Here is a 21,228-nt window from a genome sequence, read left to right on the forward strand (position 1 = left end):
ACAAGATGTCCTGGTGGCATTGAAATCTCCAGCCATGATGACAGGGATAGATGTGAAGAGATATGGCTTCACTTCATTATAAAGGTTAACCCTTTCAGTCACTGTCTGCGAACCATAGATATTTATAAGACGGAGCCTCCTACCCCGAATAGTAACTTCCAGAATTAGGCACCTTCCCATCAATACCTCTGTCAACCTATGTATAGTTATATCATTGGTGTTAAAGAGGATAGAGACCCCGGCACTTGGTTCTACAGCCAGTGACCAAAAGGATGGACCAGACCGCCATTCACGCTCGGCTTCCCGTAAGAGTCCTAGAGTATTCAAACGTGTCTCTTGTAAGAAAAAAACATCAGCATCAAGAGACCTTAGATGTTCATAAACCACATGCCTGGTCCTCCTCACTCTGACACTGTTCACATTACTGGAGAACACTTTAAGGGTAAAGTCAGCCATCAAAGCAAAGCAAAGCACAAGTAGCAGAGATATTACCCCCATCATCATAGATCTAAGTCTGAGCCCACCTGCCGACCACCTGTCTCCATGTCTGATTCGGACAGACGTTTAGCTCGCGGGGGTTTCCTTTTTGTGGGGGGATCGCCCTCTTGGTGCTCATTAAATTCATCTACCACCCTCTTTAACTCTCTCTCCATCTCTTCCTCAGCGTCTGACTCTGATAGGACACCGTACCTATTTGTGATAGTCATGACACCTGACCCGGGGTCTACTTTCTTTTTGGAAGGTTTTTGGACAGTGGTCCATTCCCCCTCAGGCTTACGGCTGGTTTTGTCCTTCTTCCGTTTCTTCTGCGGATTTATTGATGCAGGGGCAGAAGATGACGTGCCCACAACCTGCTCAGTGACCTCCCCGTTCCCCTCAGTGGCTCCTGGCTGGGACTGGTCAGACACTATGTCTCCCATATTGTCACCCATGTTGTGCTGAGGCTCGAGCGGTGTCACTGCTGACCCTGACAACAGCGTCTCCTCCTCTAGGTCATCTGCCACTTCCAGCAAGTCCTCATCAGGGAAGTCCTTACAAACATTATGCCAGGCGTCTGGACAGTCCCTGTGGGAGTGACCGATCCTACCACAGAGGTTGCACCGGATGTTCTGGCAGGTGGCGCTGACATGGCCGATCTCCCCGCATAAGTTACATTTTACCAGGGTGCACACACTCGCAATATGACCGGCCTTTCCGCATTTAAAACATTTTCTAGGCTGACCCGCATAGAAGCATACCCCTTTCTCCCGGCCAATAAAGAATGAGTTGGGCAGATGTTGGGTGATGTTGTTAACCTGCCGTAACTTTACCAGGACCTTCCACCCCCCAGTCCATATGCCATCCTCGTCCCTAGTCTTGGTCAGATCTGACATTAGGTCACAGTGTCTTTTTAGCCATACAACAATATCCTGGTGTGGTACCGACTCGTTCCAGAATATTATGGTGACGTTTGCTGTGTCTGGTCTAGAGATGGGGATGAGGCTGAACTTATTCCAGCCATCAGCATCTCTCACCCGGGCGAAATGAGCCCAGAAGCGGTCCAGGTCAGACATGAGTTTAAAGCTGACGTCATACCCCTGCCTGTCAGGAAGGTTTATCACTGCCAGGATGTTAGATGGCAGGAAACCCATTTGGTGGCACAGAAGTTCACGGACCACAAACCTCCTGTCAGGCAACTCCTCCTTGGCCCCTCTATGTCTGAACCTGACCACGTTCCTCCTCTTAAAAGCCTGACCTGTATAGTTTACATTAGACCTGAAGGATGGTGACCCACGGCTCCAGGCATTACCAGAGGAGACACCACCAGTTCCACCCTCCTGCTGTACTTGGGGGCGCTGTGGTGGCTGCTGACCGCCTGCACTATGGGGGTCTGACACTTCTGGTGTAACTAAAGGGGGGAAGTGCTGTGCATCAGACTGTACAGCCCCCTCCCCACCATCATCCATAATACTCTGCGGGTCACAAGCCTCTGAAGGCTGATCTAATGGTGGACCCGACTCTAGAGATGACCCCAAATCCCACACACACTGTGAAGCGCTCCCCTCTGCAGAAACATCATCAGTAACATCACATACAGCCATATCAGTGCAGTCACTAGCAGTATGATCCTGCTCTACAGAGCCCCGACAGTCCTGCTGAGCCATGACCTGTGAGCTCTCTGCTGCACTGCTGCCTTCAGGCGAGAGTCCACAGTCCTGCTGCTCTCTACTGCCCCCCAGGGCTTGTGGTGACTGCACTGCTACTGCAGAGTCACCTTCAGGCGAGAGTCCACAGTCCTGCTGCTCTCTACTGCCCCCCAGGGCTTGTGGTGACTGCACTGCTACTGCAGAGTTACCTTCTGGCTTGAGTCCATAGTCCTGCTTCACAATACAAACCGCTGGGACTTGTGGTACCTTTTGAGGAGTCTCTGCAGGTCTTTGCTGTTGCTGGACACTTTCTCCCACTTCTCTGTACAAATTCCCTTTCTCAAAAGGGAAGCTGGCTGGTCTGAGGACTGGTCTTGCACAGGCATGCTGGGTGTCATCTGGACAGGATGGAGATGGTTCTGGCGCAGGTCTTCCCCCATGTCCCTCAAGTCTTTGCTGGTTCCTGAAGGATTCAGCGACTGGTCCCATTTGCTCCAGTACAGCCTCCATGTCCTGCACAGTCTCAGCGAGCTGCACAGCGAGGGAGCTCAGCTTCTTGTCATGGACAACCTGATTGTTGGGGTTTGCTGCCTTTAGCTTATAGACACAATCTATCTGTTTCTGCAGCTGTAGTTTTGTTCTTTTTAATGTCTCTAGTCTCTTGACCAGAGCTGGGATCCGCTCGGCCAGACATAGTTCTGGTGCACGCTGAGTATTGGGGGGTTGCGCCGGCAGTGTACTCACAGAATGGCTCCTTGGTCCTTGCACTGGACTTGGTGCAGCCGTGGTCACTGCTGCAAGGTCACTATCTCCAGATTGGGGACTGGGCCCCTGGTTCTTCCCAGTGACTGCATTTGTGGCCCCATGAAGCCTTCCTTCAGTATTCCCTCTGGTCTCATCTGTCGTGTTGGCGACTTTTGCGCTGTTCCCACTCCCGTAACGTGTGCGGTCAGACCGTATCAGGACAGGCTGTTGCAGATTCTCCTGCATGGTCTGCTTCTCCAGGGAAGTTCTCCTCTGTCTGCCTGTGGGTGGGGTGGATTGCACACCTGCAGCCATGGTCTTACTCAGCGATGTCTCCTTCTTTACTTCAAACATTTTCTTTTCATCTTTGCTTCCTGCTGCACTGGGACTGGCAACACTCGGAACATTCCTTCCTTCCAAAGAAACTTTTGGATAATTATCCATGGTGTGAGAAGTCTGGGAATTATCTCCCAGAATAGGCCTTGGAGCCTGGGCCTTGCTTGGGGAGCATCCCCACCCAGAGTGGCCCCGCCCTGGGCTTTCTCCAGACATCCAAAGCCTCAGGAGAGCTACTGACACACGTCCTCACAGCTAGGAGGCAGTATTATAGTAGTTATATTCTTGTACATAGGAGCAGTATTATAGTAGTTATATTCCTGTACATAGGAGCAGTATTATAGTAGTTATATTCTTGTACATAGGAGGCAGTATTATAGTAGTTATATTCTTGTACATAGGAGCAGTATTATAGTAGTTATATTCCTGTACATAGGAGCAGTATTATAGTAGTTATATTCTTGTACATAGGAGGCAGTATTATAGTAGTTATATTCTTGTACACAGGAGCAGTATTATAGTAGTTATATTCTTGTACATAGGAGCAGTATTATAGTAGTTATATTCTTGTACATAGGAGCAGTATTATAGTAGTTATATTCTTGTACATAGGAGCAGTATTATAGTAGTTATATTCTTGCACATAGGAGCAGTATTATAGTAGTTATATTCTTGTAGATAGGAGCAGTATTATAGTAGTTATATTCTTGTACATAGGAGGCAGTATTATAGTAGTTATATTCTTGTACATAGGAGGCAGTATTATAGTAGTTATATTCTTGTACATAGGAGCAGTATTATAGTAGTTATATTCTTGTACACAGGAGCAGTATTATAGTAGTTATATTCTTGTACATAGGAGCAGTATTATAGCAGTTATATTCTTGTACACAGGAGCAGTATTATAGTAGTTATATTCTTGTACATAGGAGCAGTATTATAGTAGTTATATTCTTGTACATAGGAGCAGTATTATAGTAGTTATATTCTTGTACATAGGAGCAGTATTATAGTAGTTATATTCTTGCACATAGGAGCAGTATTATAGTAGTTATATTCTTGTAGATAGGAGCAGTATTATAGTAGTTATATTCTTGTACATAGGAGGCAGTATTATAGTAGTTATATTCTTGTACATAGGAGGCAGTATTATAGTAGTTATATTCTTGTACATAGGAGCAGTATTATAGTAGTTATATTCTTGTACACAGGAGCAGTATTATAGTAGTTATATTCTTGTACATAGGAGCAGTATTATAGCAGTTATATTCTTGTACATAGGAGCAGTATTATAGTAGTTATATTCTTGTACATAGGAGCAGTATTATAGCAGTTATATTCTTGTACATAGGAGCAGTATTATAGTAGTTATATTCTTGTACATAGGGGGCAGTATTATAGTAGTTATATTCTTGTACATAGGAGCAGTATTATAGTAGTTATATTCTTGTACATAGGAGCAGTATTATAGTAGTTATATTCTTGTATATAGGAGCAGTATTATAGTAGTTATATTCCTGTACATAGGAGGCAGTATTATAGTAGTTATATTCCTGTACATGGGAGCAGTATTATAGTAGTTATATTCTTGTACATAGGAGCAGTATTATAGTAGTTATATTCTTGTACATAGGAGCAGTATTATAGTAGTTATATTCCTGTACATAGGAGCAGTATTATAGTAGTTATATTCTTGTACATAGGAGCAGTATTATAGTAGTTATATTCTTGTACATAGGAGCAGTATTATAGTAGTTATATTCTTGTACATAGGAGGCAGTATTATAGTAATTATATTCTTGTACATAGGAGGCAGTATTACAGTAGTTATATTCTTGTTCATAGGAGCAGTATTATAGTAGTTATATTCTTGTACATAGGAGGCAGTATTATAGTAGTTATATTCTTGTACATAGGAGGCAGTATTATAGTAGTTATATTCTTGTACATAGGGGGCAGTATTATAGTAGTTATATTCTTGTACATAGGAGCAGTATTATAGTAGTTATATTCTTGTACATAGGAGCAGTATTATAGTAGTTATATTCTTGTACATAGGAGCAGTATTATAGTAGTTATTTTCTTGTACATAGGAGCAGTATTATAGTAGTTATATTCTTGTACATAGGAGGCAGTATTATAGTAGTTATATTCTTGTACATAGGAGCAGTATTATAGTAGTTATATTCTTGTACATAGGAGCAGTATTATAGTAGTTATATTCTTGTACACAGGAGCAGTATTATAGTAGTTATATTCTTGTACATAGGAGCAGTATTATAGCAGTTATATTCTTGTACATAGGAGCAGTATTATAGTAGTTATATTCTTGTACATAGGAGCAGTATTATAGTAGTTATATTCTTGTACATAGGAGCAGTATTATAGTAGTTATATTCTTGCACATAGGAGCAGTATTATAGTAGTTATATTCTTGTACATAGGAGCAGTATTATAGTAGTTATATTCTTGTACACAGGAGCATTATTATAGTAGTTATATTCTTGTAGATAGGAGCAGTATTATAGTAGTTATATTCTTGTACATAGGAGGCAGTATTATAGTAGGTATATTCTTGTACATAGGAGGCAGTATTATAGTAGTTATATTCTTGTACACAGGAGCATTATTATAGTAGTTATATTCTTGTAGATAGGAGCAGTATTATAGTAGTTATATTCTTGTACATAGGAGCAGTATTATAGTAGTTATATTCTTGTACACAGGAGCAGTATTATAGTAGTTATATTCTTGTACATAGGAGCAGTATTATAGCAGTTATATTCTTGTACATAGGAGCAGTATTATAGTAGTTATATTCTTGTACATAGGAGCAGTATTATAGTAGTTATATTCTTGTACATAGGGGCAGTATTATAGTAGTTATATTCTTGTACATAGGAGGCAGTATTATAGTAGTTATATTCTTGTACATAGGAGCAGTATTATAGTAGTTATATTCTTGTACATAGGAGCAGTATTATAGTAGTTATATTCTTGTACATAGGAGCAGTATTATAGTAGTTATATTCTTGCACATAGGAGCAGTATTATAGTAGTTATATTCTTGTACATAGGAGCAGTATTATAGTAGTTATATTCTTGTACACAGGAGCATTATTATAGTAGTTATATTCTTGTAGATAGGAGCAGTATTATAATAGTTATATTCTTGTACATAGGTGGCAGTATTATAGTAGTTATATTCTTGTAAATAGGAGCAGTATTATAGTAGTTATATTCTTGTACATAGGAGACAGTATTATAGTAGTTATATTCCTGTACATAGGAGCAGTATTATAGTAGTTATATTCTTGTACATAGGAGCAGTATTATAGTAGTTATATTCTTGTATATAGGAGCAGTATTATAGTAGTTACTTCTTGTACATAGGAGCAGTATTATAGTAGTTATATTCTTGTATATAGGAGCAGTATTATAGTAGTTATGTTCTTGTACATAGGTGGCAGTATTATAGTAGTTATATTCTTGTAAATAGGAGCAGTATTATAGTAGTTATATTCTTGTACATAGGAGACAGTTTTATAGTAGTTATATTCTTGTACATAGGAGCAGAATTATAGTAGTTATATTCTTGTACATAGGAGCAGTATTATAGTAGTTATAGTCTTGTACATAGGAGGCAGTATTATAGCAGTTATATTCTTATACATAGGAGCAGTATTATAGTAGTTATATTCTTGTACATAGGTGGCAGTATTATAGTAGTTATATTCTTGTAAATAGGAGCAGTATTATAGTAGTTATATTCTTGTACATAGGAGACAGTATTATAGTAGTTATATTCTTGTACATAGGAGCAGTATTATAGTAGTTATATTCTTGTACATAGGAGCAGAATTATAGTAGTTATATTCTTGTACATAGGAGCAGTATTATAGTAGTTATATTCTTGTACATAGGTGGCAGTATTATAGTAGTTATATTCTTGTAAATAGGAGCAGTATTATAGTAGTTATATTCTTGTACATAGGTGGCAGTATTATAGTAGTTATATTCTTGTATATAGGAGCAGTATTATAGTAGTTATATTCTTGTACATAGGTGGCAGTATTATAGTAGTTATATTCTTGTAAATAGGATCAGTATTATAGTAGTTATATTCTTGTACATAGGAGCAGTATTATAGTAGTTATATTCTTGTACATAGGTGGCAGTATTATAGTAGTTATATTCTTGTACATAGGAGCAGTATTATAGTAGTTATATTCTTGTACATAGGTGGCAGTATTATAGTAGTTATATTCTTGTAAATAGGAGCAGTATTATAGTAGTTATATTCTTGTACATAGGTGGCAGTATTATAGTAGTTATATTCTTGTATATAGGAGCAGTATTATAGTAGTTATATTCTTGTACATAGGTGGCAGTATTATAGTAGTTATATTCTTGTAAATAGGATCAGTATTATTGTAGTTATATTCCTGTACATAGGAGCAGTATTATAGTAGTTATATTCTTGTACATAGGAGCAGTATTATAGTAGTTATATTCTTGTATATAGGAGCAGTATTATAGTAGTTACTTCTTGTACATAGGAGCAGTATTATAGTAGTTATATTCTTGTATATAGGAGCAGTATTATAGTAGTTATGTTCTTGTACATAGGTGGCAGTATTATAGTAGTTATATTCTTGTAAATAGGAGCAGTATTATAGTAGTTATATTCTTGTACATAGGAGACAGTATTATAGTAGTTATATTCTTGTACATATGAGCAGTATTATAGTAGTTATATTCTTGTACATAGGAGCAGTATTATAGTAGTTATATTCTTGTAAATAGGAGCAGTATTATAGTAGTTATATTCTTGTACATAGGAGACAGTATTATAGTAGTTATATTCTTGTACATAGGAGCAGTATTATAGTAGTTATACTCTTGTACATAGGAGCAGTATTATAGTAGTTATATTCTTGTACATAGGAGCAGTATTATAGTAGTTATATTCTTGTACATAGGGGCAGTATTATAGTAGTTATATTCCTGTACATAGGAGCAGTATTATAGTAGTTATATTCTTGTACATAGGAGCAGTATTATAGTAGTTATATTCTTGTACATAGGAGCAGTTTTATAGTAGTTATATTCTTGTACATAGGAGCAGTATTATAGTAGTTATATTCCTGTACATAGGAGGCAGTATTATAGTAGTTATATTCTTGTACATAGGAGCAGTATTATAGTAGTTGTATTCTTGTACATAGGAGCAGTATTATAGTAGTTATATTCCTGTACATAGGGGCAGTATTATAGTAGTTATATTCTTGTACATAGGAGGCAGTATTATAGTAGTTATATTCTTGTACATAGAAGCAGTATTATAGTAGTTATATTCCCGTACATAGGGGCAGTATTATAGTAGTTATATTCCTGTACATAGGGGCAGTATTATAGTAGTTATATTCTTGTACATAGGAGCAGTATTATAGTAGTTATATTCTTGTACATAGGAGCGGTATTATAGTAGTTATATTCTTGTACATAGGAGGCTGTATTATAGTAGTTATATTCTTGTACATAGAAGCAGTATTATAGTAGTTATATTCCCGTACATAGGGGCAGTATTATAGTAGTTATATTCCTGTATATAGGAGGCAGTATTATAGTAGTTATATTCTTGTATATAGGAGCAGTATTATAGTAGTTATATTCTTGTACATAGGAGCAGTATTATAGTAGTTATATTCTTGTACATAGGAGCAGTATTATAGTAGTTATATTCCTGTACATAGGAGCAGTATTATAGTAGTTATATTCTTGTATATAGGAGGCAGTATTATAGCAGTTGTATTCTTGCACATTGTAGACAGCATTTTATTAGTTAGTACCATAGAAAGGAAGACTGCACAGAGCAATGTTCTGCAGATGTCACTGCTCCTCTGGTGTTATAATCTTCAGGATAAATCCCTACGTGCACTTTAGTTGGTAGAGAGGCCAAAGTGATCATCTGCATCTCTACTGAGGTCATTTGTGTAACAATCTGCAGACTATATTGCCATGTATCTTTCAGATGGATGAGAGAACAGAGGAATGTTCTGCATATCCTGATGTCAGTTTTGTTTATAACCAGTAGGGGGCACCATTTCATGACATTTTTGCACATTATACATATTTTATTGCTGCTCCCCGCGTTGCACTCAGTTTTATTCATTTTTCATCCATGTTGCTATATCTGGCTGTGGGGATTAAATATGTATGACCTCGTCCTCTCTGATCCTCATGCCTTCGCTCATCGTCCTCCATCACCACACCATCCGCAGGTTACCAGCTGATTACATTTTTTATATCAATGCGAATTCTGCTGTTTGGTCTCTCTGTATGTCAGTTGTGCACCCACCGCGGAGATGCAGGTTGTAGACAACTACACCCATCTTCTTGCCCGCTTTGTAGCGGCTCTAGAGCCACAGTTTGCAGACCACTTCCATATAATATAATTGGCCCCAATCACTGGAGTCACTGTCAGGTCCTCCTGCTCCCCCTGGTGCTCATTTGGGGCACTGCACTTTTTGCGCCATTTGCATTGCCTTCATGTGTATCACTGCACGTTTCAGGAGTGTGGGAAAGCTGGGTAGCATTGCCCCCTGCCCCACAGCTGCCACCCCTGACAGCCGATATCCCTTAATGTCAGCTTTCATAGAATGTTGAACTTGTGCTAGAAATGTAGCGCATGACCGCGGCTCTATATATATGCCGAGGGATGTTGGGAGTTGTGGTCACACGACAGCTGCTGCCCTGGTGTCTTCCGTTCATCCTCCTCTTTGTGTGTCATCCTCAGCAGACGCCGCCGCCGCCTCCATTTTTATGATTGGGTTGTAAAGTCTTGCAGCGACCATGGGGTGCAGAGATAATAGATCATGACCTGGGCAGGATCTGATCGGATGGCGCCCCCACCCTGCCGCGCCCTAATCTGTAGTGTCATTAGCATTATATGACCGGGCAGTGACTCACTGCATCCTGGTGGAGGGATGTGTGTGAGAGGTGAGCGCTGATCGGACAAACGGCGCAGGTGTCCGATCCTGAGGCCACAGGAAAACATTAGCAGCGACACGACTGGTGTCCACCACAGGGGCCTCGCTGCAAGAGATCAGCCCCCTCCACTCAGCGCTGGTGCACCCAGCTTTTCTGCTGTTAAAGGGGTCGTCCTCTTCACTACCGATGACCTAGCCTCAGGATCGGCAGGGACCCCCAGCCCCCCGCCGATCAGCTGTTTGAGGAGAGGGCAGCGCTCATATGAGAGCCGCTCTCTCTGCTCTGTTCACCCGCTCGCCGTAACATGTGCAGCCATGAGCGGTAAACAGAGCAGAGAAGGCGGCGATCGTACGGGAAAAAAAAAAGCGGACAACCCTGTTAAAGACATACACAGAGCGCTACAGAACACACAGGGTCATACAGCGCCACATATCTACCTCTGACATCCAGTGACTTCTCTTCTCTTTCCTCTTCTTCTCCTGTCACACCAGACCGCCATGGTGACTTCTTTCAGCCGCGCCTCGTCTCTGCAGACATCTTACTTTCCTACTTTTCCATCATCCTCCCACCTTCTCAACCCCCCCCCCCCAATACTCTGCCCACTGTGCCCCCCAATACTATCCTGCAGAAACAGCCCCCCTGAAAATACCGGTACCACACAGATAGTGCGTCAGTACAAAAAAATCCCCCCTTCCTTTCAGATCAGACCCCCATATAAAATCCTAAATGAGATCCCCCCATCTCAGACCAAACCCCCTTTAGACCTCTATGTCAGACCCCATATAAGACTCCAGTTTTAGACCTCAGATCAGACCTCCATTAGACATCCAGACCCCCATATAATTCCCCCATTAGACCTCCATGTAAGACCCCAACCCAATATCAGATCTCAGATAATTCCCTTATTAGACCTCCAGACCCCCATATCAGACCTCCAGACCCCCACTAGACCTCTAGACCCATATATCTGACCCCCATTAGACCTTCAGACCCCCCAGTCAGACGTCTCCAGACCCCCCAGTCAGACCTCTCCAGACCCCCCAGTCAGACCTCCAGACCCCCCAGTCAGACCTCCAGACCCCCCATTAGACCACTTCAGACCCCCCAGTCAGACCTCCAGACCCCCCAGTCAGACCTCTCCAGACCCCCCAGTCAGACCTCCATACCCCCCAGTCAGACCTCCAGACCCCCCAGTCAGACCTCCAGACCCCCCAGTCAGACCTCTCCAGACCCCCCAGTCAGACCTCCATACCCCCCAGTCAGACCTCCAGACCCCCAGTCAGACCTCTCCAGACCCCCCAGTCAGACCTCCAGACCCCCCAGTCAGACCTCCAGACCCCCCAGTCAGACCTCTCCAGACCCCCCAGTCAGACCTCCATACCCCCCAGTCAGACCTCCAGACCCCCAGTCAGACCTCTCCAGACCCCCCAGTCAGACCTCCAGACCCCCCAGTCAGACCTCCAGACCCCCCAGTCAGACCTCTCCAGACCCCCCAGTCAGACCTCTCCAGACCCCCCAGTCAGACCTCTCCAGACCCCCCAGTCAGACCTCCAGACCCCCCATTAGACCACTTCAGACCCCCCAGTCTCCCCATCTCCCTGCCCTGCTGTCTTCTCTTCTCAGGGTCGGTGCTGCAGTCACCTGTCCTCCTGCAGCGTCAGCGCGCTCTGTACGTCCTGACGCTGCAGGCAGCCGGGACACAGCAGCACCGACCCTGAGAAGAGCGAGCAGGAGGAGGGGTAAGTACTGTACAGCGCTCACAGCGCTTCTCTCCCTGCCTCCAGCAGACTAGTGAGCGCTTCATTATGTACAGTACCACAGGCAAAGGGGGCCCTCCGGGCACCGTGGCTTAGGGGCCTGGTCGCAACAGCTGCAATCCCTATAGTTACACCAGTGCTTCTCCACTATTCCTCTGCAAATGTTTTTAAAAATCTCAACCCAATGTGTCCTGGTTTTATTCCTGCAGCCACCACTAGGGGGAGCTCATTCTATACAGTTCATTGTTCAGCCTAGTGGGCTCTGTGAACTAAGCGTCCCCTCACGCTGCGCGCAGAATGTACCCGGTCACTGCTCCGAGCAGTCATTATAACAGGACCCGACGGTGCAGAGACAAATGTACAGGTGACACTCACCAGAGTGCAAATAGACAACACCGCCCCTCAGACTGTGAGTGCAGCTCTGGAGTATAATACAGGATGTAACTCAGGATCAGTACAGGATAAGTAATGTATGTACACAGTGACTGCACCAGCAGAATAGTGAGTGCAGCTGTGGAGTATAATACAGGATGTAACTCAGGATCAGTACAGGATAAGTAATGTATGTACACAGTGACTGCACCAGCAGAATAGTGAGTGCAGCTCTGGAGTATAATACAGGATGTAACTCAGGATCAGTACAGGATAAGTAATGTATGTACACAGTGACTGCACCAGCAGAATAGTGAGTGCAGCTCTGGAGTATAATACAGGATGTAACTCAGGATCAGTACAGGATAAGTAATGTATGTACACAGTGACTGCACCAGCAGAATAGTGAGTGCAGCTCTGGAGTATAATACAGGATGTAACTCGGGATCAGTACAGGATAAGTAATATATGTACACAGTGACTGCACCAGCAGAATAGTGAGTGCAGCTCTGGAGTATAATACAGGATGTAACACAGGATCAGTACAGGATAAGTAATGTATGTACACAGTGACTGCACCAGCAGAATGGTGAGTGCAGCTCTGGAGTATAATACAGGATGTAACTCAGGATCAGTACAGGATAAGTAATGTATGTACACAATGACTGCACCAGCAGAATAGTGAGTGCAGCTCTGGAGTATAATACAGGATAAGTAATGTATGTACACAGTGACTGTGAATAGTAATTAGGGATGAGCAAATTTCTTATTTTGAAGTTTGTGTGCAGGTTCGTGTTGTGGTATTTTCTGAATTGTGTTATGGATTCAGTTATCACGGACCATAACGCAATTCCATGACGGAATGCCTTTAGAGACATTCTGTTATTCATTACATCATAATAGAAGTCTATGGGCTGCAAAACGGATCCGTCCGGTTTACGTTATGCTGGAGTCCTCTAAAGGCATTCCGTCATGGAATTGCGTTATGGTCCGTGGTAACTGAATTCATAACACAATTCAGAAAATACCACAACACGAACCTGCACACAAACTTCAAAATAAGAAATTAGTGAGTGCAGCTCTGGAGTATGACATAGGATCAGAAACTTAAAGGGGTTCTCCGGTAGTTAAGAAAATGAAAATACTTAAGTATTACTTTATTATACATATATTCTCAAATACCTTTGGTTATTTATAATGGCTCGTTTTGTCTGGGGAGCGATCATCAGGGGAAACAAAATGGCCGCCGTCCCACACAAAATCTGTCCTGATCACAGAGGAGGACAAGTAACTTTACAACACTGAGGTAAAGAGCTGCCTCATCCTCCTCTCTACTTATCTGAATACAGAGGATAAGCTGAATCTTCAGCTGAATCTCTGGGGAATGTAGTTCATGAGGAGACATGAAGGACAGAGAGGACAGGCTGTGGTAATGGAGGCTGCTGCTCATTACCTCACCCCCCTCTCATGTCTCCTCATCATCTCCATTCCCACAGAGCTTCACCTGTATTCAGGATCCTGACGAGCAGAGAGGAGGATGAGGCAGCTCTACGGCTCATTGTCCTCCTGTGTGGTTAGGACGGGTTTTTGTCTGTACTGCTAGGACGGCGGCCATTTTATTACCCCTGATGATTGCTCCTTAGAGCCATTGTAAGTAATGGGTCTTCCTGATCCTGCGGACTGTGGGGTCCGAGGGGTAAAATTCTCTTCACCCCTCAAAGAGGCCAGCGAGTAGAACCACGGGGCCTCCTGTACTAGGACAGGTGGGATGAACTGGCAGCGGGGCCCTATTGCTCTGGGGCCCCTATCTTGTATGCAAAGCACATTATATTTACTGCTCACATTGTGTCCAGTGCAGCCAGAGCTCGTTATCTCTTGGCAGAAAAGCTGACAATCCGTAGGTTCTGCTCTATATTTAGAAGGAACAAACACAGATAAGAAGCTGAGTTGTGATGGTGCCCATGACCCTGGGAGATCCCGGTTATCTGCCCCACCCTCCTGCCCCCCAGCTGTCCTGCCATGTCCCTGGTGTTTACCCAGGAGGCGGATTCCTTTCCATAAACCCATTTTCTGCCATATAAATAGCGGCCACGACCTGCGCTCATCCCACAGACCCCATACTCCGACAGGTGAGTGCTGATGGAGGGGCGAACCAGCTTCCTGACTATGACATCTATATGATATGTACAGGAGGGATGAGGATCAGGAAGCCGGGCGCATTCTCTGTAATGTTTCAGGTGCGATGTTCTGCAGATATTAACATCTACTCATCTCAATCTCTTTGCAGAATGTTTCTCTGGATCTTGCTCAGTGTCTGCTGCATCGCTGCAGGTAAGAACTTACCATCCGACCCCCACTACGAGGCTAGGTGACAGCAGGGCAGGTGTAATAGAAGGGGGCAGACAACAACCTCCATTGTGATGAATGGTCCTTTCCTTTTCCCTCCAGCTCAACAGCGAAGCTCATCTTCCTCTGGAGAATATGGTGGTGGTGGCGGTAAGCGATTCACCCACACTGGAAACCAATTGGACGGACCAATCACAGCCCTGAGAGTTCGTGTAAGCCGCAACTACGTCGTAGGGTGAGAGAGTTAAACTTTAATACTAAAAACACACTACAAAAATACATGTTTTGTAATACTGCTCCTATTTACAAGAATATAACTACTATAATACTGCTCCTATGTACAAGAATATAACTACTATAATACTGCTCCTATGTACAAGAATATAACTACTATAATACTGCTCCTATTTACAAGAATATAACTACTATAATACTGCTCCTATGTGCAAGAATATAACTACTATAATACTGCTCCTATGTACAAGAATATAACTACTATAATACTGCTCCTATGTACAAGAATATAACTACTATAATACTGCCTCCTATGTACAAGAATATAACTACTATAATACTGCCCCCTGTGTACAAGAATATAACTACTGTAATACTGCTCCTATGTACAAGAATATAACTACTATAATACTGCTCCTATGTGCAAGAATATAACTACTATAATACTGCTCCTATGTACAGGAATATAACTACTATAATACTGCCTCCTATTTACAAGAATATAACTACTATAATACTGCTCCTATTTACAAGAATATAACTACTATAATACTGCTCCTATGTACAAGAATATAACTACTATAATACTGCCTCCTATGTACAAGAATATACCTACTATAATACTGCCTGCTATGTACAGGAATATAACTACTATAATACTGCTCCTATGTACAAGAATATAACTACTATAATACTGCCTCCTATGTACAGGAATATAACTACTATAATACTGCTCCTATGTACAAGAATATAACTACTATAATACTGCCCCTATGTACAAAAATATAACTACTATAATACTGTTCCTATGTACAGGAATATAACTACTATAATACTGCCTACTATGTACAAGAATATAACTACTAAAATACTGCTCCTATGTACAGGAATATAACTACTATAATACTGCCTACTATGTACAAGAATATAACTACTATAATACTGATCCTATGTACAAGAATATAACTACTATAATACTGCCCCTATGTACAAGAATATAACTACTATAATACTGCCCCCTATGTACAAGAATATAACTACTATAATACTGCTCCTATGTACAGGAATATAACTACTATAATACTGCCTACTATGTACAAGGATATAACTGCTATAATACTGCTCCTATGTACAAGGATATAACTGCTATAATACTGCCTCCTATGTACAAGACTATAACTACTATAATACTGCTCCTATGTACAAGAATATAACTACTATAATACTGCTCCTATGTACAAGAATATAACTACTATAATACTGCTCCTATGTACAAGAATATAACTACTATAATACTGCCTCCTATGTACAAGAGTATAACTACTATAATACTGCTCCTATGTACAAGAATATAACTACTATAATACTGCTCCTATGTACAAGAATATAACTACTATAATACTGCCTCCTATGTACAAGAATATAACTACTATAATAACGCTCCTATGTACAAAAATATAACTGCTATAATACTGCCTCCAATGTACAGGAATATAACTACTATAATACTGCTCCTATGTACAAGAATATAACTACTATAATACTGCCTCCTATTTACAGGAATATAACTACTATAATACTGCCTCATATGTACAAGAATATAACTACTATAATACTGCTCCTATGTACAAGAATATAACTAATATAAAACTGCCTCCTATGTACAAGAATATAACTGCTATAATACTGCTCCTGTGTACAAGAATATAACTACTATAATACTGCTCCTATGTACAAGAGTATATCTACTATAATACTGCTCCTATGTACAAGAATATAACTACTATAATACTGCTCCTATGTACAAGAATATAACTGCTATAATAATGCTCCTGTGTACAAGAATATAACTACTATAATACTGCTCCTGTGTACAAGAATATAACTACTATAATACTGCTCCTATGTACAAGAATATAACTACTATAATACTGCCTCCTATGTACAGGAATATAACTACTATAATACTGCCCCTATGTACAAGAATATAACTACTATAATACTGCCTCCTATGTACAAGAATATAACTACTATAATACTGCTCCTATGTACAAGCATATAACTACTATAATACTGCCTCATATGTACAAGAATATAACTACTATAATACTGCTCCTATGTACAAGAATATAACTACTATAATACTGCTCCTATGTACAAGAGTATATCTACTATAATACTGCTCCTATGTACAAGAATATAACTGCTATAATACTGCCTCCTATGTACAAGAATAGAACTACTATAATACTGCCTCCTATGTGCAAGAATATAACTAGTATAATAATGCCTCCTATGTACAAGAATATAACTACTATAATACTGCTCCTATATACAAGAATATAACTACTATAATACTGCCTCCTATGTACAAGAATATAACTACTATAATACTGCCTCTTATATACAAGAATATAACTACTATAATACTGCTCCTATGTACAGGAATATAACTACTATAATACCGCTCCTATGTACAAGAATATAACTACTATAATACTGCCCCTATGTACAAGAATATAACTACTATAATACTGCCTCCTATGTACAAGAATATAACTACTATAATACTGCCTCCTATGTACAAGAAAATAACTAGTATAATACTGCCTCCTATGTACAAGAATATAATTACTATAATACTGCCCCTATGTACAAGAATATAACTACTATAATACTGCTCCTATGTACAAGAATATAACTACTATAATACTGCTCCTATGTACAAGAGTATATCTACTATAATACTGCTCCTATGTACAAGAATATAACTGCTATAATACTGCCTCCTATGTACAAGAATATAACTACTATAATACTGCTACTGTGTACAAGAATATAACTACTATAATACTGCCTCCTATGTACAATAATATAACTACTATAATGCTGCTCCTATGTACAGGAATATAACTACTATAATACCGCTCCTATGTACAAGAATATAACTACTATAATACTGCCCCTATGTACAAGAATATAACTACTATAATACTGCCTCCTATGTACAAGAATATAACTACTATAATACTGCCTCCTATGTACAAGAAAATAACTAGTATAATACTGCCTCCTATGTACAAGAATATAATTACTATAATACTGCCCCCTATGTACAATAATATAACTACTATAATACTGCTCCTATGTACAAGAATATAACTACTATAATACTGCTCCTATGTACAAGAGTATATCTACTATAATACTGCTCCTATGTACAAGAATATAACTGCTATAATACTGCCTCCTATGTACAAGAATATAACTACTATAATACTGCTACTGTGTACAAGAATATAACTACTATAATACTGCCTCCTATGTACAATAATATAACTACTATAATGCTGCTCCTATATACAGGAATATAACTACTATAATACTGCTCCTATGTACAAGAATATAACTACTATAATACTGCTCCTATGTACAAGAATATAACTACTATAATACTGCTCCTATGTACAAGAATATAACTACTATAATACTGCTCCTATGTACAAGAATATAACTACTATACTACTGCTCCTATGTACAAGAATATAACTACTATACTACTGCTCCTATATACAGGAATATAACTGCTATAATACTGCCTCCTATGTACAAGAATATATGTACTATAATACTGCCCCCTATGTACAAGAATATAACTACTATAATACTGCTCCTATGTACAAGAATATAACTACTATAATACTGCCTCCTATGTACAAGAATATAACTACTATAATACTGCTCCTATGTACAGGAATATAACTACTATAATACTGCTCCTATGTACAAGAATATAACTACTATAATACTGCTCCTATGTACAAGAATATAACTACTATAATATTGCTCCTATGTACAAGAATATAACTACTATAATACTGTTCCTATGTAAAAGAATATAACTACTATAATACTGCTCCTATGTACAAGAATATAACTACTATAATACTGCTCCTATGTACAATAATATAACTACTATAATACTGATTCCTATGTACAAGAATATAACTACTATAATACTGCTCCTATATACAGGAATATAACTGCTATAATACTGCTCCTATGTACAAGAATATAACTACTATAATACTGCTCCTATGTACAAGAATATAACTACTATAATACTGCTCCTATGTACAAGAATATAACTACTATAATACTGCTCCTATGTACAGGAATATAACTGCTATAATACTGCCTCCTATGTACAAGAATATAACTACTATAATACTGCCTCCTATGTACAAGAATATAACTACTATAATACTGCTCCTATGTACAAGAATATAACTACTATAATACTGTTCCTATGTAAAAGAATATAACTACTATAATACTGCTCCTATGTACAAGAATATAACTACTATAATACTGCTCCTATGTACAATAATATAACTACTATAATACTGATTCCTATGTACAAGAATATAACTACTATAATACTGCTCCTATGTACAAGAATATAACTGCTATAATACTGCTCCTATGTACAAGAATATAACTACTATAATACTGCTCCTATGTACAAGAATATAACTACTATAATACTGCCTCCCATGTACAAGAATATAACTACTATAATACTGCTCCTATGTACAAGAATATAACTACTATAATACTGCTCCTATGTACAAGAATATAACTACTATAATACTGCTCCTATGTACAAGAATATAACTACTATAATACTGCTCCTATGTACAAGAATATAACTACTATAATACTGCTCCTATGTACAAGAATATAACTACTATAATACTGCCTCCTATGTACAAGAATATAACTACTATAATACTGCCTCCTATGTACAAGAATATAACTACTATAATACTGCTCCTATGTACAAGAATATAACTACTATAATACTGCTCCTATGTACAAGAATATAACTACTATAATACTGCTCCTATGTACAAGAATATAACTACTATAATACTGCTCCTATGTACAAGAATATAACTACTATAATACTGCTCCTATGTACAAGAATATAACTACTATAATACTGCCTCCTATGTACAAGAATATAACTACTATAATACTGCCTCCTATGTACAAGAATATAACTACTATAATACTGCCTCCTATGTACAAGAATATAACTACTATAATACTGCTCCTATGTACAAGAATATAACTACTATAATACTGCCTCCTATGTACAAGAATATAACTACTATAATACTGCTCCTATGTACAAGAATATAACTACTATAATACTGCTCCTATGTACAGGAATATAACTACTATAATACTGCTCCTATGTACAAGAATATAACTACTATAATACTGCGCCTATGTACAAGAATATAACTACTATAATACTGCTCCTATGTACAAGAATATAACTACTATAATACTGCTCCTATGTACAAGAATATAACTACTATAATACTGCTCCTATGTACAAGAATATAACTGCTATAATACTGCCTCCTATGTACAAGAATATAACTACTATAATACTGCTCCTATGTACAAGAATATAACTGCTATAATACTGCCTCCTATGTACAAGAATATAACTACTATAATACTGCTCCTATGTACAAGAATATAACTACTATAATACTGCTCCTAGGGATATGTTTGGGAATCTGGTTTCCATATCGGATTTTTATCTCCACAGGTTGCAGATCCGCTATGGGACCACCTGGTCAGACTATAAGGGGGGCTCATCAGGTGAGCTGGAGGAGGTCTTCCTGCACCCCGGGGAGGCAGTCATCCAAGTTACAGGGACCTATTCCAATTATATCCGGAGGTTGGTGTTTGTTACAAATAAAGGGCGTTACTTCCCGTTTGGGAAGGATTACGGGAAGACTCTCAATGCCACCCCGCTGTTCCCCAACACCGTCCTCAGATACATCAGTGGCAGCTCGGGCTCCGTCATCGATGCCATCAGCTTTCACTGGGATTACGCCAACAGTAACTGTGTACACTGTGCCAAGTAATGAATCAGAGCATCGCACCGTGCTGCAGAGTATTGCACCTTGTCACCTGACTCCCTCCCTGCAATCACCCCCCCCCCCCCCCCCCCCCACATTCTTAATTCAAGATCCTGATTGACACGTTGCCCCTGAGTGCACGCCCCGGGCGGAGCGGAACCAGGACCCCGGCCTCTCACCAATTGTCTGCGAAATAAAACCTGAAGCTGAACCTCAGTGTGATGTCTCTGCATCCACCAATGGGAATCTGCAGATGGAGCAGACCAAGTGTAACGGGGGGGGCAACCACCAGAAGCATGGGGCAAGCAGTATCACACAGGATGGGATTAGATACACAGCTCAGCAGACAGTATCACACAGGAGAGGATTAGATAC

At 39.9% G+C, this 21,228-nt stretch overlaps 1 protein-coding gene across 3 annotated transcripts in view; it reads left to right on the forward strand.

Annotated features, from left to right (window-relative positions):
- Nucleotides 1-20,993, forward strand: part of LOC121009019 (zymogen granule membrane protein 16-like) — an 81,312-nt gene extending 60,319 nt beyond the window's left edge. For 2 of the 3 annotated variants that reach the window (XM_040441898.1, XM_040441897.1), the window contains exons 2-4: nucleotides 14,616-14,659; nucleotides 14,777-14,909; nucleotides 20,538-20,993. In XM_040441898.1, coding sequence (XP_040297832.1) covers nucleotides 14,617-14,659; nucleotides 14,777-14,909; nucleotides 20,538-20,859 — 498 coding nt within the window. In that variant the 5' untranslated portion in view covers nucleotide 14,616 and the 3' untranslated portion in view covers nucleotides 20,860-20,993. Of the gene's footprint in view, nucleotides 1-14,353; nucleotides 14,458-14,615; nucleotides 14,660-14,776; nucleotides 14,910-20,537 lie in introns of those variants that run through there. The other variant, XM_040441899.1, reaches the window with a different exon arrangement.
- Nucleotides 20,994-21,228: the final 235 nt, after the last annotated feature.

The sequence above is a fragment of the Bufo bufo genome, chromosome 7, assembly GCF_905171765.1.
Source record: "Bufo bufo chromosome 7, aBufBuf1.1, whole genome shotgun sequence".
NCBI classification, from domain to species: domain Eukaryota; kingdom Metazoa; phylum Chordata; class Amphibia; order Anura; family Bufonidae; genus Bufo; species Bufo bufo.